At 52.7% G+C, this 15,911-nt stretch overlaps 5 protein-coding genes across 5 annotated transcripts; 3 read left to right on the top strand and 2 right to left on the bottom strand.

Annotated features, from left to right (window-relative positions):
* Window positions 1-250: 250 nt before the first annotated feature.
* Window positions 251-2,475, top strand: QC762_512530 (uncharacterized protein; the record flags this gene model as incomplete). Its single annotated transcript, XM_062891652.1, is given in 5 exon segments — window positions 251-504; window positions 555-811; window positions 819-1,281; window positions 1,356-2,154; window positions 2,179-2,475. Coding segments are annotated over 5 exon segments (2,070 nt in total).
* Window positions 2,476-2,546: 71 nt separating this feature from the next.
* Window positions 2,547-6,351, bottom strand: QC762_512520 (uncharacterized protein). Its single transcript, XM_062891651.1, has 6 exons — window positions 6,328-6,351; window positions 5,641-6,266; window positions 5,530-5,584; window positions 4,957-5,472; window positions 4,722-4,907; window positions 2,547-4,664 (listed from the first exon to the last, which is right to left on the bottom strand). The coding sequence occupies exons 2-6, from the start codon at window positions 5,820-5,822 to the stop codon at window positions 2,751-2,753; spliced, it is 2,853 nt and encodes a 950-aa protein (XP_062742326.1). The 5' UTR covers window positions 5,823-6,266; window positions 6,328-6,351; the 3' UTR covers window positions 2,547-2,750.
* Window positions 6,352-8,664: 2,313 nt separating this feature from the next.
* Window positions 8,665-10,062, top strand: QC762_512510 (uncharacterized protein; the record flags this gene model as incomplete). Its single annotated transcript, XM_062891650.1, has 1 exon — window positions 8,665-10,062. The coding sequence occupies one exon, from the start codon at window positions 8,665-8,667 to the stop codon at window positions 10,060-10,062; it is 1,398 nt and encodes a 465-aa protein (XP_062742325.1).
* A 738-nt stretch (window positions 10,063-10,800) lies between these two features.
* On the top strand, window positions 10,801-11,139 carry QC762_512500 (uncharacterized protein; the record flags this gene model as incomplete). The annotated part of the gene is made up of 1 exon (XM_062891649.1): window positions 10,801-11,139. One exon carries the CDS (start codon window positions 10,801-10,803, stop codon window positions 11,137-11,139), a length of 339 nt encoding a protein of 112 aa, XP_062742324.1.
* A 521-nt stretch (window positions 11,140-11,660) lies between these two features.
* On the bottom strand, window positions 11,661-13,674 carry QC762_512490 (uncharacterized protein; the record flags this gene model as incomplete). Its single annotated transcript, XM_062891648.1, has 4 exons — window positions 11,661-12,683; window positions 12,739-13,338; window positions 13,398-13,504; window positions 13,557-13,674. 4 exons carry the CDS (start codon window positions 13,672-13,674, stop codon window positions 11,661-11,663), a joined length of 1,848 nt encoding a protein of 615 aa, XP_062742323.1.
* Window positions 13,675-15,911: the final 2,237 nt, after the last annotated feature.

Raw genomic sequence — 15,911 nt, 5'->3', positions numbered from 1 at the left:
ATCACCCGTTCATCCCAAAGAGGCACCCTGCCCTGGGTGCCTTGCTACAGGCAGACTCCAGCATCGCGGGAGACCTCGTCTCTCGGGATTTCCATGCAAAAAAATTGTCATTCCCACACTTTCTACCAATCTTGTCCCAGAGATTTGTCCCACTACCTGACATTCTGCATGATGCCGTGCATGCCACAGTCATTTTCCATTCGTTTGTCCAACTCACCGCTGCTCCGGGCCTGTAGCACCTACAATTGAAATGGATTTCGACAACGCGGATGCGCTGAAAGAGGGAACTGCCGTCCATTATCAACGTCATGCCACAGTAGACGCCTGGGTGCCTTGGAACCAGAAGAAGATGGGCCGCCTTCCACCTACTCCGTCCTCTACGCCTGATTCAGCAGCCATGCAACATCGTCAATCCACCTCAATCGACTCTGCTGTTGTTCTCAAAGACAATTCTTTTATGTACGGGGTTTCTTCCGGGGGAAAGTCACCGCCCGCTACTCCAAGGTCACTATCACACTATCTGGCTTTCACTTCTCACCAGAGGGCCCCAACAGCCCCATATCCACTCCATCGTCACCTGGTTGCGAGTCCGACGAGTCTAATGAATGGGACCGTATTTGCATTGGCCAAAAGGATGGCCAAGATGCATCAGTCAAAGAGATTCAGGAAGGGATGGGAGCAGTCTCTTTGATGTTGCCGGCAGAACCCACGGAACTTGAGCAGGACATGAACGACGTTGATTATCACAGTGAAGTCACTGCTGGACCCGACAATGATGCCGTCACGGTGGAGGAGGCAGATCATATTCTGAGTTTCAGTCTGTCTACCAACACTTCGCGGGATCAACAGCAGTGACGTCCCTCGCGAGATTCTCGAGGCATGTAAGGTCATTACATATGCGTATGCAGAACAGATTGCAGCGATTGTAGACTCATTTGAAGATTTCTTGCAAGCCCCAGTTGAGACGGACATTCCCTCGTCCGGGGCAGCTGGTACTCTGCCGCAACGCCCATCATCATCTCAAATCGACAAGTCCACAGGAAAGGGGAAGGAAAAACCAAAAGCGAACAAAAAGAGAAGACTGAGCGACGAGGAAAATGACCAGGATGACGAAGAGGAGTCTGGAAGCATCATGGGAGACCCAAGGGACTCTGGAGAGGAGCGCAATTCGACTGCCTCAAAGCTACGGTGTATCTTCCGTGCCCGCAATCCTTCTCGGTTTAATGTCAGGGACCATACCTCGTGCGCCATGACCATGTTCACCAAATTTTCCGACCTCAGGTAACTAACCCCAGAGCCCCTGAACCCCTGAACCCCCGAAATACCAACCTGGAGTATTACTAAAACTGGCCCAGGAAACACATTCTCAACAAACACATGGCTGACTCGGAGATTGTGACATGCCAGCAATGCAAAAAGGGTTTTCCCTCTGGAAATGCGCTTGAGCTGCACTGCGAACAAGAACCCTGCAACTACACGCGCTCAGACCCAGAGGACGGAATCAATAGCGAGACAGCCTCCCAGATCAGGTTCAGGAGCCGAGATTGTGGTCCATCGGATGAAGATCAGTGGAAGCATCTCTGGCAGCTTGCCTTCCCTGAAGACCCCGACAACAAGACTGAACCGTTCCACTTTGTTCCAGTTCTCGAACACCATGAGTTGGAGCCCGCCTTTATTCAAAAGCTCGAGTACCTCAAGCCTGTTGTCCAGTCCTATGTTCCTGACGAGGAGCAGTTTGAGGGTCTTTGCGTCATCATCAAGTCCTTGTTTGAGTCGGCTGTTCACGATCTTACTCACATTGGCTTGAAGATGGACTACGTCAATAGGCAAGGAAGCCGAACCAACAACCGCATTTCGAGATCGATGGCACGTGTGCTTTGGAGTAACGTACATGACCGTGAGTCTGGCATTGGGCTTGATTCTTCTGAGACAGCGACACCAAGGACTTCCGCACGATACCCTTCCGTGGCTTTGGAGACGACACGGCAAGGGCAACAAGATCGATCACTGTCTTCAGGTTTTGCCAGTATCAAAGAGCCAAAGGCGTCCACACTTCGTGTTCGATCTCAACTTGGCGCTACATGCTCCTTCACAACAGCGGTTGCAGCCAAATGCGCCCATCGACTGTGTACAACCCGAAAGCAGATGGGGTGGGTTTGATGCAAACTATGCCACAAGCCTGCGATTCCCAACATCTACATCCTCGGTGGACACAACCCCTGGATTCGTCTACTTCCCTGCTGCCCTCAGCGACATCGCCGCCAACGATCCTGCTTCCGGCTTCTTTCCGTGTGGTGCGGACCCAATGTCCACGGAACAATACACATTGATCCCGCCCAGCTGCAGTTTAGCTACCAACAACCTCATCTCAGTGGTATGGATGCTACCATGAACAATGGCATTGCGGGCTACACTGCCCCGGCTATGATGAACACGCTGACCGGAACGAGGGGTGAGAGTGGACAGTGGATATAGGCTTTTATAATATCCCTTTTTCTTCGCATCGGTAATGTAATCAACCTTTTTTGCTCGCTTCAAGTGGTGTTGCTTCACTGCTCATCAACAAATCTTGATTTCAAGCAATATTAATAACTATATACTATTACATGGTTCCGCTTATTCCATCATTAACATGTACAGGGCAGCACTTTCTGCATGCTCGCCAAAACACAACCATGAACCGATGAAAACATACGCACAAGAGGGGTATCATAATCCTACACCGTCACCTTTTGGTCATGACCAGCCGCTCAATACTTTGCCAGGGCTAAACAGCCGGAAAACAACTCATCCACAAACGTCTGCGTTTCGGCTGCGTCTCCATCCTTCTTCACCTCCACCCTGGCGGTGGAGAAGCCTGTACCTCCGTTGAAGTTCAAGACGCTCGTCACGTTCTCCAACTCGATTTCCTGAACAAAGATTCCATTCTTTCTCCCAGGAATTTGTGGTGATGCCGGGGTGGGATTCTCATCGGCTTCGTGGATCCTCTTGGTCTCATCGACCATTTCGACCTTTTCGGCGGCAAGAGCCACAGCGGGCGATTTGGGTCCGACAGCGGTGGTGGTAGCATCTACATCGACAGTCACCTCCTGCGAAATCATGATGCCCATTCCACCAAACGACTTGTTGTGCTTGTGTTGCTTCGCGTTGTTGGGCTGAACGTTTAGTTTTGGACCGGTGGCTCGCTGCTGGTCGTACGTCGGGCGTTGGCGATACTGAGGTCTTTCCGGGGCAAGTGTCGAGTCTGAGAGCTGATCTGTATCCGGGTCTTGTCCGTTGGTGGACGATGCGCCGCGGTACAAACCCAACGACACAACGCTCGGGTTGTTGGATGGAGTAGCAGGGGCCATGCATTCCCGGCTGGAAGAAACGAGCTTGCTGGCTCGCACTTGTCGCGTCTCCAACGACGGTCTTCTGTGGCGCCTGAAGCGAGAGAACATCGTGAAGGGTAGCTGGGAGGAGAGGGACTTCGGGGGGGCGGTCGAGGCAGAGTTCAAGAGGGGGCTCAGCTCCCGGTGCACATTCCGGGCAAAGGCGGCCGCGTGTGGCGAGTTGGCGTACACGAGCTGCAGGGTTTTGAAAAAGTACAAGGGGACAAACGCATGGTCTGGAACTTTGACCTTGATGTGGATCGGGATCATGATGCTAAAGGTGATCATCGAGCATGTCGCCAACCTCGTGGCCATGGAGCCCGCTGGCGATCGGCAAGGTACTTGGACCACCCGAGAAATGAGTTTGGCATCGTCCAAAATCTTGTCGTTGGTGGCACTACGCAGATCCCGAACAGCGTCGCTGAGAAGAGCGGCGAAAGCGGCGTTGCGTGGTGCAATGTCTTGGACGCGCCGGAGCCGTTGGAGGATAGCTTGGACCGAATGGCCGTGGAGCTGGCGCAGGAATTCCAAATGAGACGGCTCAAGGCGGTCGAGCGGCATTTCCACGCTAGGAAGCAGATTTCGAGCCTGTTTTTGCACAAGAAGATCGAAACCGTGGCCGTGGTGGCTGTCGACTTGCGTGCGAACAGCAAACAAGCCAACATGGACGCCGGGATCAAGCATTGTGCCGTGAGCATAATCCTTCATGTTCGCCAGCTTCTGTTCCAGATGTGCGGTTCGAATCTGCATCTTGGCGCCGATGATGTGGGCAACTTGATGAGGGTCGGCGAAGCAATACCCAGAGGCCTCGAGTCGGTCCATGACTCGAGGGTTGTCGACAGCACGTACCAAGCACATGAGCGAGCCGTGGTTGTGGCGGTGAATCGTAACTCCCTTCTCAGCCATGTCCGCATCTCGTGACGTGATAGGGACCGGTCCCTGCGTCTTGCCCGTCGAGTTTGAGCGAAGTGATACAGCATCCGGTTGGCCACCGGTCGACAAGATCTCATCCCAAAGAATACCAGCGTCTGTCAAGTTCTCGTTCATCTTGTCAGCAAGCCCGGCGGCAGCCAAGCAGAACAACTCGCGGAAGATCACGTCGTAGTTGTCAATCACATGGCCATCGTCATCGACCAGAGAGATGCCTGTTCGCACATTGCGACCACGATGCGGAAGCTCGGCCAGGTGGTTTCTCATCTTTCCCAGCAGCACAGTCACGCTGGACCAATTCCTCGACGCCTGGAAGACCCAGTGGAAAAGGGGGTGTGCGGTAGAGAAGACGTCGTTTTGGGTCTACCACGCCCGGTCAGCGAGGGCGCTCAGATCAACAGTCAGACAGCAGAGACACACCTTTTGGAGAAACTTGCTGGTAATCTCCTCACTGGGCAGAGCTCCATCAGGGGAAACGAGGATTCGGCCTTGATGATCGAACACAGCAGCGGCGAGAGTGATTCTTTGGGCCTTGCTGGCGTAGCTTTGGCGCACCCGCGCCGAGTAGATGGCCGTCCCTGCCATGACAGCACAGGCTGCAACTGACTGTTCGTCGTCAGTAATGCAGGGTTACTTGTACCTTTTCCTCACTCACCAGACATGAAATCACAATAACCGTAACATTTCTCGTATCCATCTCACTGCTCGAGCGGAGGTGCATCAGTCGGTATGTGGTCCCAACAGCACCGCACCAATGCATGCCCGAGACGGCGCCAGCCAAGACGATGGCACATCCAGTTCTCTTCCACCAGGAGTTGGTCCAAGATGCCCTAAACACAAAAAACAGCGCGAGCGCAACGGTGCTGGCCGCAACAGCAATGAGGGCAGACCCAACCACGTTGGCAGGGCGGTAGCTGCAGTGATAGTTGCTGATGGAGGCGTTGCCGAGGTAGTGCATGCCGCAAATAGCTCCCCCTGACAACATGCCAGATACCCCGATGCGCCACCAGTTGACGCCACTGGCATTTCGGGTGCTGGTCACGACAAAGAAGGCGGCGCACAAGACGAGGATGGGTACGAAAAAGGAGGCTACCGTAACGCGGACCGAATAGACAACCTGAAGCTCGGGCTGCCCGTTGAGCAGACTTGTTGCACGATTGCCAATGTAATGCTACCACAACGTAAGTAAAAAAGACTTGATCGAAATGGCGCTCAGAAGATAACACACCATGCACCAGATGGAAACGCCACCCATGGTCACCGAGGCGGCTAGCAGCAACAGACTGTGTGTTTCCGTCAGCAATCACAGGCGCAACGGTCTGGCGACGGGACCCCGTACTTGTTGTAGTACCCCTTTCTCGAGGTCCGTCGGTTGATGAGCTCGAGGGTCGAGGCGGCGCCGACGAGACTGACAGCATAGCTAAGCGTGAGGAGGGCGGGATCAAACTGATACGGCACCGGGTGGCCGATGTACTGAGCCAAGCCAGCATCGTAGGCTGCCGAGTCCATGGCAGGCGACATAGCTGCTGCGCGACTTGAGATTAGGTCGACATTGGAGTTGAGGAACTGGCTGGCTTTGAGTGATCAACAAGGACAACGGACTCGGGCGCCCACAGGATGGAAGAGAGGTGGTCCCAATGGGTCGGGTCAACCAGGAGATCAGGAGTTATCACTCCTATGTACATACATAGCTTCTCTGCACAGACTCGCCATCTGCCAAGCATGCCATGAAACAGACAACCGCGGGTCCAGGCTGAGATGGAGAAAAAGAACGAGCAGGATCGTGGGCTTGTGGATTCCGAGTGCCGTCACCAATTGCAACAGAGAGGGGCCAGCCCTGCTGCACGGGCATGCATGCCAGGATGTGTGGATGAGACCGCACCAATCCGAGCTATCCACCACCGAAATGCATCGGAATTCGCCAAGCCACAATGCATCTGGGGGAGATGTGAATGGTGGCCAGAACTTGGTTTTGTGAGACATGCATATTCATTTTGGGTGGCAGTCGGCGACCATATGTACTCACTTGCATCCTCTCAGCATCTTATCTTGGGACATGTCATGTCGGTTTCTTTTCTTCTTTTTCTTTCAATACTCTGCAAATGCCGCCCTATCTCCTGCACAAAAACACAAAAAGGTTCGAACTCGGCCCAGCGCAGACGCCTGTCATTCGCTTGGGTCGACGACTTGTCATTTATCAGATCCCCCACACCCTCATTTGGCATTGTCTGATGCCAGGCATATCGCTTGTCGTTCTCTTCCCTCCCTTGCTTCCTCCTCAGTCCAATACGAGTCATGCTTGGTGATTTCTTAATTGTTAAAAATCATGTCACGCACGAGCCCCATCCGTTCGCGCGCTAAGCTTCGATCTCAGCTTCCGTCAGGATGTCTTGGACATCGCGGGTCCCTTCATCCCCTCACCCGGCGTGAACCGATGTTCGATTAGCGCCAATCCATCGGTGGGGAAACCCTCAACGCTCCCTACCGTTTTGTTTTTCTTTCAGAATTTGATCCGTTGAGAACATGCGGGGTGGTGACATGGTTTGACCTCGATCGAATAGAATGCACCAAGCATGACCACATCATCACTTTTTTTGGTTGGAATGAAGTCAGGAACCCATGAGCTCAACCCGTGAATTTTTGGCTCCTCCACCCGCGACGTGTTTAAGCTATAAATCATAAACATCACGTGAATGCCCAGGTCCAGCAGTGGCTAAATACCTACTCTGCTGACATCGTGTCAATGCCGGTGTCAAAAGGGGCTCAGGGGCAATGTCAACATCTCTGCTCTGATGCTAGACACATCGGGGACGGGTTACGGGCCACTATCCACCCAACGTTAGAGAGAGCCGGCGATTTTGAGAGGAACTTGTGGCTACCTACTTGGATATATGCGCGCTCACACCAGGATTTATGCCCGAGGAACCTGCCTCATCGCCTGAACACCATCCCTGTTCGTAATCAAGCCAGATAAGGTATGTTCAACATGGATTTTGTAGGGTGTACTCATCTCGTTTCTATCTCTTTGCCCCGTCCTGTCTATGCGGAGCGTCTGAACCAGGCTCTTGTCTCTGGCATAAGCTTGAGTTGTCGTGTAAAGGAAACTAGTTGTGACAAAGACCACGAGGAAATGCTCTATATTCATGTAGTGAATGAAGGTGGCGTTCATCATCTCTCCCTCGTCACCAGCAGTGCTCACCATCCTCACATGCACTCTGGCGTTTACCTTTGAGACCTTCTTAGCTACCTAGTGCACATGCGACTGCGTAAGACCCAGGCTACTAGGAACGTGAACAAGTAAAATCCAACATACTTTCCTCTGCCAACCTCAGGGCTAACCAACCATCACAGCGATCCAATCTTATCGATAAGGAGTACTCCAGGGAAAAGGCCATAGACATTGAACCTCGAGAATCCCAAAGTAGGTTCATAACAATTCCATTGTGATTGCTAGATGAAAGTGAGGTCCTGGCAGACAGTTTCATTCTAAACTTCTATCATCCCTCATAACTCCAGATATGGCCATTATGACAGAGGAATAAGAAGGTACCGTAACTGCCTTGACCTCTTTGACCTCCGAGCAGGCTCATGCCGCAGCTGACAGCACCCATAACTAGGGGTACGAATGTGTCGATCGAAGATACTCCATGACAGGGGCTTATTGCTGCCGAGTACAAGTTGCATGCGGAACCTATCCAAACTATTCGCTAAGTCTTATTGTGTCATTAACTATGCAGTTCTTTTCACCGTGAGACTTGCACTCTGTGACACCACGTTGGAAGTGTTTCACGGCTGAAGATGTTACGGCTTGGAGATTAAATTAAATACACTATCCGACATCTTCTGTTACGTTATCCAGAACCTGAGCTGTGCTCAAAAGAGTGACAACGCACGCAGTAAACTGCTCTGGGAAAGGTGCCAATAAGCTTCGTAGATCGATAGTAGGATCCCGCGACAACCGCCTCGAGATTGACAAATGATGTGCCAGCAATTGGTCGGATGAGCGCCGATCACGACCCGCCCGCGAGACAAGCCGCTCTAACTACACTGGCCAGGGCCAGAAATCCATGCATGTCTCAGCTCCCTCTTGCTCAGTGGCGCACCCAAAAGGTCGCTGCACCCACATGGCTTACACCACACAGCAAATCTCATTGGACTCACCAAATGATCCCCATGACCGGAATGGCGGACAGTGCTCATGGTGGGACTTGAGAGATGCTGTCTCACCCTGCCAGCCACGTCTTTTCCCTTGACCGACATGACGCAAAACCTCATTCCTGGACGCTTAAAGAGAACATCTCCCCCCTCTCCTATCGCCATTCCCTCACTTCTACAACGATAAACTCCAGACACTGCCTACACCATGTCCTCCCCACTCACCATCCCTGGCCCTCCAGGCCTTCCCCTGCTCGGCAACATCATGGACGTCAACCCGAGCAACACCTGGTGGTCCTTGCGCACGCTGGCTGAAAGGTATGGCGAGATCTTCAAGATCAAGGTCTTGGGGCATGAAATTGTTTTTGTCGCCAGCGCTGCTCTAGCAGAAGAGATTTGCGACGAGACTCGGTTCCGCAAATTCGTTGGCGGGCCCATCGTCGAGATCCGATACGCCGTGCACGATGCGCTGTTTACCGCATACGACCACGAGGAATCCTGGGGTATCGCTCACCGCATCATCGCGCCACACCTGAGCACGGAATCGGTCGCTGACCATTTCGACGAGCTCTTGCTGTGCACCGACGAGTTGATCGCCAAGTGGACCAAGGGTCTCGAGCCTGGGACCAAGTTCCAACCTCTCAAAGACCTCAATAACCTGAACTTGGAGACGACAATGTTGACACTGTTTGGCAAGAAGCTGGGAGCCATCAAAATGAAGGATGGAGAGGAGCATCCCATGATCCAGGCCATGGAGGATGCTACCTCAGAAGCAATGAGGCGACCCAACAGGCCGAAGCTCCTCAACTGGCTGCTATACAACGGCAAGTGGAAGGAGGCGACCAAGACGATGAGAGGCTTTGCCGCAGAGCTCATCCAATACCGGGCCGAACACTCTACCGGACGCAAGGATTTGCTTTGGGCGTTGATGAACGCCACGGATCCAGAAACAGGCAAGAAGTTGACCGACAGCCAGGTGATTGATGAGATTGTCAGCATGCCGATCGGCAGTTCAACGGCCCCTTGTTCAGTCACGGCGACCATCCTGTTTCTGCTGCAGAATCCAAAGGTGGTGGCCGAGGCCAGAGAGGAGTTGGACCGCGTGGTTGGAGACGGTGCGCTGAGGCAAGACCATATCGCCCAGTTGAAATACATCCAGGGGATTGTGAGGGAGACGCTGAGGTTGAGCTGCGCGGCTCCGGGCTTCAACATAGAGCCAATTCCGTCCAAGAATGGCGACAAATCGCCCATTCTGCTTCAAGGCGGCAAGTACCAGATTGCGCACAACCAGGCCATGATCGTTGTTCTGGCTGGAGTCAACAGAGATCCAGCCGTGTTTGAGGAACCTCTCAAGTTCAAGCCAGAGAGAATGGTGGGCGACAACTTCACCAAGCTGCCGGCCGGTGTCAAGAAGTGGTTCGGAAATGGTAAACGAGAATGTATCGGCAAACACTGGGCTTGGGCGTTTCTAATGGTGGTGACGGCCAAGCTGATCAAAGAAGTTGATTTTCAGGCGGTGGACGAGCAGTATGTGATGAAGCAGGATGGGTGGTTCAACGTGCGGCCGATCGACTTTTACGTGACGGCCAAGGCAAGGGGTGCTTGAGGGGAGAGCCAAAAGGGGGGATATCCAACGTTTCAGGTCAAGAATCTATTCCTCGGTTTGTGATTTGCGTTGTCTTCACGACACGCTTGAAATTGATACCATGATTGTTCTCGACTTCGCATGTGATCCCGCACGTGGTTCTTTTACTCAGGGGCCGGACAGACCGACGACGCAGTCCCTTGCCACGATAGCCCGAGCATGCTGATGATTCTAACCATCCGACTCGTGAGACACACTTGGAAAGTGGTTTGCCTCTAGCGTATAGACCCGTTCATGGCGGTTTCGTTGACCCGCCATGTTGAAACCGGCCGATGCAGAACTAAGTAAACAGACCACGCATCGGTGGTGGCGGCGCAGGAGTTTGATCCCGCTTGTCTAATGCAACGTTCGGCGGCATGTGCTAGAAGCCCAATACTTCGAAGCCTCGCTGCCGGTTAGAGTTGGTTTGGCGTGTTCGTTCTAATCGTGGACAGAACATCTGCTTGAGCCGGAGAAAGCTCCTCTATATAACTCGACCTCACCCAACATCCGAACAGCATTTTCTTTTCTCATCACCCAGCACTCACAAATCATCACTAATACTCCCTTTACACTAATCTCACCCACGCTCGCTTTGAGAAAAGTTTACGCACAAAAACAAAAACAAAAAGACACATAACCCCCCAACCTAAATCTTCACATTTCAACAAACACATCACCCAACCGTTTAATCAACCAACAACCAACCCAACCGTCAAAATGAAGTTCTTTGTCGCCATGACCGCCATCTTCACCACTGTCTCGGCCGTCACCATCTCGCTCCCCTCCGGTGTTAGCATCCCCAGCGGCGTCACCCTGCCTTCTGGTGTTGTTGTCGTCTCGGCCGGCGCCTCCGCGACAGCCGCGGCCGACTCCGACTCTAACGCCAAGGCTAAGAACAAGCGTCAGATCAACATTCCTGGACTCCAGTCCAGCAGCACCACCGCCGCCGCCGCCACTGCCAAGGCTAAGAACAAGCGCCAGATCAACATTCCAGGACTCCAGTCCAGCAGCACCGCTGCCGCTGCCGCCACGGCCAAGGCCAAGAACAGAGTCTAAGTGCTTGTTCGACACGTTGGGCGGGATAGCAACATGATCTTTTGGGATGTTTGGCATGATTCTTTGAGGGATGATTCTTTGGGATTGATTTTCTGATTTCATGATTTCTGGCTTGGTGGTTAATGACAAGCTCTTGTCGCTCTTTTGGATAGTTGCCGAGAGGATCTTTGGTGGCTTTTTGATTTTCTTTTTTAGACCGGGCGGATCGTGTACGACTAGGATGTACCTAGAGGGGACGGGAGAGAGGTTGGGATAGACACAGAGGTAGAACCGCGGCAAGAGAGCGAGTTATGCTGGCGACGCTGGCGATACCTTGGAATAGCAACGTAGTTCTCCGTCATTAATAGATGAGAATCTATCCCAAACCACTGGTTTGATGTGAAAAACTATCGTGATGAAATGTTGCAGCGCACTGAGGGCCTGCCGCAGTATATTAAGTAGTATGTACAACCCGCGTCTAATTAATCCAGACACTATCTACAGTCTAACAGAGAAGGAAAACCAGCAAAAATGCACACGCTCTATACCGCGTACTTTATAGTTGTTGGACGTCCCAACCCAGGCGTCTCTATTGTCTGTGCAGGTTGGGGAGCGGGGGTCAACGGGATCTCAACCTCGGGCGCCTTGGTTTCCGCTGAGCTCGAAGAACTAGAGGTGCCAGGTGAATCGGCCGGATCGTCTTTCTCTTCCCGGTCACGGTCACGGTTCTGACTAGGCACTCTGCTAATGGTGGGGGCCCTGCTGATGGTAGGGTATTGGCTCAACGAGATTCTGCTCATGGATCGGCGGCCCATCGAAACGCGGTTCATCGACCTGCGACCCATGGAAATGGTGCGGTCGAATGTCGGCAACTCGGCATCATCGAAAACGGGGCGTGAGAAGCGGTTGTAGGCGATAAACGTGTGATCGTCACCGACCTCGGCGTTGACGGGGGTCGGGACACGGATAGACCTGCGCTCGAAAAGCATGGCATCGTCCTGGATTGGCTGGACACCGTACCAGCCATAAATTGCGTTCAAGGCGGGGATGGAAAGACCGTGAATGACGATGGAAAAGAAGACGAGGAAATACACCGTTGGCCCGATAGCCCTCAACAAATTACCCATCTCTTCATCGGCGTCGGCGAGTTTCGGATAAAGATGCCTGGTGTGTTCGACGTAAAAGGCAGCTCCGATTCCAATGGGGCCAAAGTATCCCATAAACAAGGCCTCCTTCCAGTTCTTGATGACGTTCGGCATGAACTTGTACATGATAAAAATAGCAGGGATGCGGCGGAAAGCAAGGATGAGGAACCCGAGGGCGATAAGGCGGGGAACTGTGATGCCGGTCGTGTCTGGCTGATGGAACTCGCTCCATGGGATGACGGTGCCGAGGTACATGAAGCCTCCAAAGTTGAGGAGGACATCAACGGATGAGTTTACCTCATCGTGTCGTTCCAATGTCTCGCGCATGTATTCACCATCCCAGTTTAGGACACTGCCAGCGGTGAAGCAAGCCAGCAAATCGTCACCCCCGATCATGCCACAGACACCAAGCAAGAACAGCTGAGATTGATTAGCTCACGGGTCAGTTCAAAACCGGACGGCTCCAACGACTTACACCGAGCGCAGTGGGGTAGAGCACATAACTCTCAGAGTCTACCCACTTGCGTTGCAAGGCAAACTTCAGCCCCTTCCCAGCAGCATATCCAACCGCAACACCGATAGCAATCGACATGAGCACAAAGTAGAGCCATGTTTCGAGGAACCATTTGCCAATCGCCTGGCTTACTCCTCCGCCATGTCTCACCACTTCCTCTCCGGCCCGAGCGACGAGTGTCGATGCCTCGGGGGTCTGGGCCCGCATGAGATAGGTCGCCAGCAACAAAAACGGGAAACCAAAGCCATCGTTAGCACCGGCCTCCGAAGAGATGATTTCTCTGAGGTCTCTGGCGACAAACTTGTCGGAAAAGGGGCCCTTGGCAACGGCTTGTGACAAAACAGGATCGGTACAGGTGATGCAAGCAGCCATAACCAAGGTCGCCAGCAGGGTCACCTTGGGGATGGTGGCCATCATGCAGAGAGTCGAGCACAGCCACATGATTGTCATGACGGGAAGCATGAGCATGAGCATCTCCTTCCACCGAAGCTTTTGGTACTTGGCCGGCAGTTGAAAACCAGCAATGACAAGCTGGACGCCGATAACCACTCGTGTAATGCCCTTAAATCACAGTGTTAGTGATAGGCACGAGTGGTGATGAGATGCAGGGCAAGACAAACCAGCGTGATCTCAGATACTTGGTCTGGTTCGGCTGAGCCCCATCGCGAAGAGTCTAGAAATTTGGCCGCTAGTGGGCCAAGAATGATACCAAGGGTCATAGCAGGGACTGAGTGATGTCAGTCATCATGGTTCTTTTGGTATAGTTGGGGGGAACCTACGAGCTTCGCCGAGAAGCCATCGGTTCTTGATGAGGACCGAGATGACGCCGAATCCCAAGATGAAAGCACCAATAATTGTCAATACAATATTGAGCTCGCTGACGTTTAGGACAGGCATGATGAGCAAGACGGGATGCCTAGGCGGCACCGAAGCCTTGATGGGAGGGGAGGGGGGTGTATGTTGAAGTCGCGTTGCTTGGCCAGCAAGTTCGAGTTGTTGATACTGTTGATGCTTGAGGAGAGGAAAGAGGGCGAGGGAAGGGGAAGGAGGACCAAAAGATAAAATAAGAGATTATGAAAAAAGGCACCCAAGCAGGAAGCGAAATAGCGCAAATGGATCGACTAGCAACCGTTAAGCTTGCTATCCCAGACGCAGGCCAGCTGTGTCATCATCCCACTTGCGCTTCACAATTTACCCGGGATATCCTCCAACACTTGTTCAAAGAATGAAAGAAGAGAGCGATGGAAAATCACTCCATTACCGGCGAGAAATGGGGAGACACTCGGCGGCATTTTGTGCGGGTCGCGGGGGCTCCTCGCATACCCATTTCCCCTTGAGGAAGGGTCTTGATGCGTAGGCCAAGAGCCTTGGTTCTGGTATGTCTTCCTGGGAGTAAACCATCGGCCTGCCGCAAATGAAGTTGGATCGTGGGAACCATCGTTTCCTTCGCGTCCCTGGAGTAACCCCGTGGTATCTGAGAACGACAATGACCAAAAGAGTGACAGCCCCAGCGAGGGCAAAGAGCTCTCACCTGGGGGAAAGAAGGCGAGATAAGAGGATGGATTCGTGTCTGATCAGTCTTGGTATCAAGAACCCATTGGTGTGCAGTCGTCTCACCAAGTCTCGGCCTCTGCTTGGCTACACTTGGCTGGCTTGGCTGGAGAACTGCAACATCCAGATTTCTGTGCCGAGTGTCTTGGTTGTTGGTGATCCTGTCGTTGGATGTTGTTCTTTGGGCTGTCGAGATCAAGAGAGCATCTGCTGATTAGAGCGCGGCAGCACGCGAGCGAAGTGGTAAGAGGTTGCTGGCGACTGCACATGATGAACTAGTAGCTGGAATAGCGCTCACGAGACTTTCACAGTAGTGCCAGTTTGTTTACAGTTGCGTGGGGGGACACAGTGGCCAGCAAGGGGGCCCCTATTTCAAACCGGGTCCACTTTTCTCGGCAAAACAATGCCGGATCTTCGGCCTTTCCACAGGGCTGTCAAACAACTCTGCCATCTTCACGGGTGCAATTGTCTGCTTCTGGTTCATTTTGAGCACTGGATTCTCGGATCATCGCGATGCGTGTCTTTTTAAGCAACAGATGCCCATTTTTACTCCTTGGCCGCAAAAGAATCCCAGCTCAAGGGTTCAGGTCTGATGTTATCATGAGGAGAATTTCTTGTCGCCTCTTGGCAGGATTGGCAAAGTGGTTCTGGGAGGAGCATCAGCTTCTTGGTTGTTCCAGCTCCCAAGAGTTCCAAGGCTTGGGGGCCAAGAGCACCAACACAGGAGCTTTTGGACTCGGTTGCTTCCAGTTCCCCTGTTTTTGGCTTGTCAGGCGATCGGTACTCTTTTCCGTCTCGGTGTTAAAGCACAACGACGTGATATCCTTGTTTTCTTTTTCTTTTCTAGAAGCTGTTGGGCGTGGTTGCTATCGGGAATCTCAATGATGCAAACAAAAGTCTCCTGTCGCAAGGCTTGGCTACGATGCTTGGAAGTTGATCATTTGAGTGAAGATGCATGGGTGGCATGGTGCCAAGGCTTATCAAACATCACAAAAACATTGGCTTCCACATCGAGGGTGAACTTGGCGATCGAGATGACAGAAAAAAAACACGCAAGCTTTCGAAGGGATTCCGATCTGCCTGACCTGCTGCACGATTGGGCAACACAGTCTGAGCAATGCGGTATCAAAGCTTCTTTAGCTGGGAACAAGGAGACGCCTTACTGGTAGCGACTCGGCCCATGGGAACAACACTGGGCATTGTTTCAGCGATCTTGACAGGTTGATGACTCACTGAACCAGGCTGAAGGTGGCTTGTTTCGTGTTGGAATTCTTTTTATGAGTGTGTTAGAAATAGCCGAAGGTATCAAGGCCAAGCGAAAGGGCTTGCTCGAGATATCGGACAGCGATGTTTTGCGCAAGTCCCGAAGCAGCAACCAGGAGACGAGACCGACGTTGCCGCCATGAAGCTAATAAGCCTCTCAGCGCCTAGATTTCAGAGGGAAATAGCTACGATGCCGGCCACCGCGACTCAGGAGGAGCTGCACATATATACTTGCGCAACGAGGAGCAAGGCATCTAGATAGGTACAGAGAGCCTTTGCAGGTAGCCAAAAAGAGGGAGTTCAGTTGGGAGCGGAACAGT

The sequence above is a fragment of the Podospora pseudocomata genome, chromosome 5 (genome assembly GCF_035222375.1).
Source record: "Podospora pseudocomata strain CBS 415.72m chromosome 5, whole genome shotgun sequence".
Classification (NCBI taxonomy): domain Eukaryota; kingdom Fungi; phylum Ascomycota; class Sordariomycetes; order Sordariales; family Podosporaceae; genus Podospora; species Podospora pseudocomata.
This window is presented reverse-complemented; position numbering and strand designations above follow the sequence as displayed.

Coding starts and splice junctions, on each gene's coding strand:
- QC762_512520 (XM_062891651.1), bottom strand. CDS start 5,822: ATGTCGCCTGCCATGGACTCGGCAGCCTACGATGCTGGCTTGGCTCAG. Junction 4,908..4,956: donor TTATTGTGATTTCATGTCTG/GTGAGTGAGGAA, acceptor GACGACGAACAG/TCAGTTGCAGCCTGTGCTGT. Junction 4,665..4,721: donor CCAGCAAGTTTCTCCAAAAG/GTGTGTCTCTGC, acceptor CGGGCGTGGTAG/ACCCAAAACGACGTCTTCTC.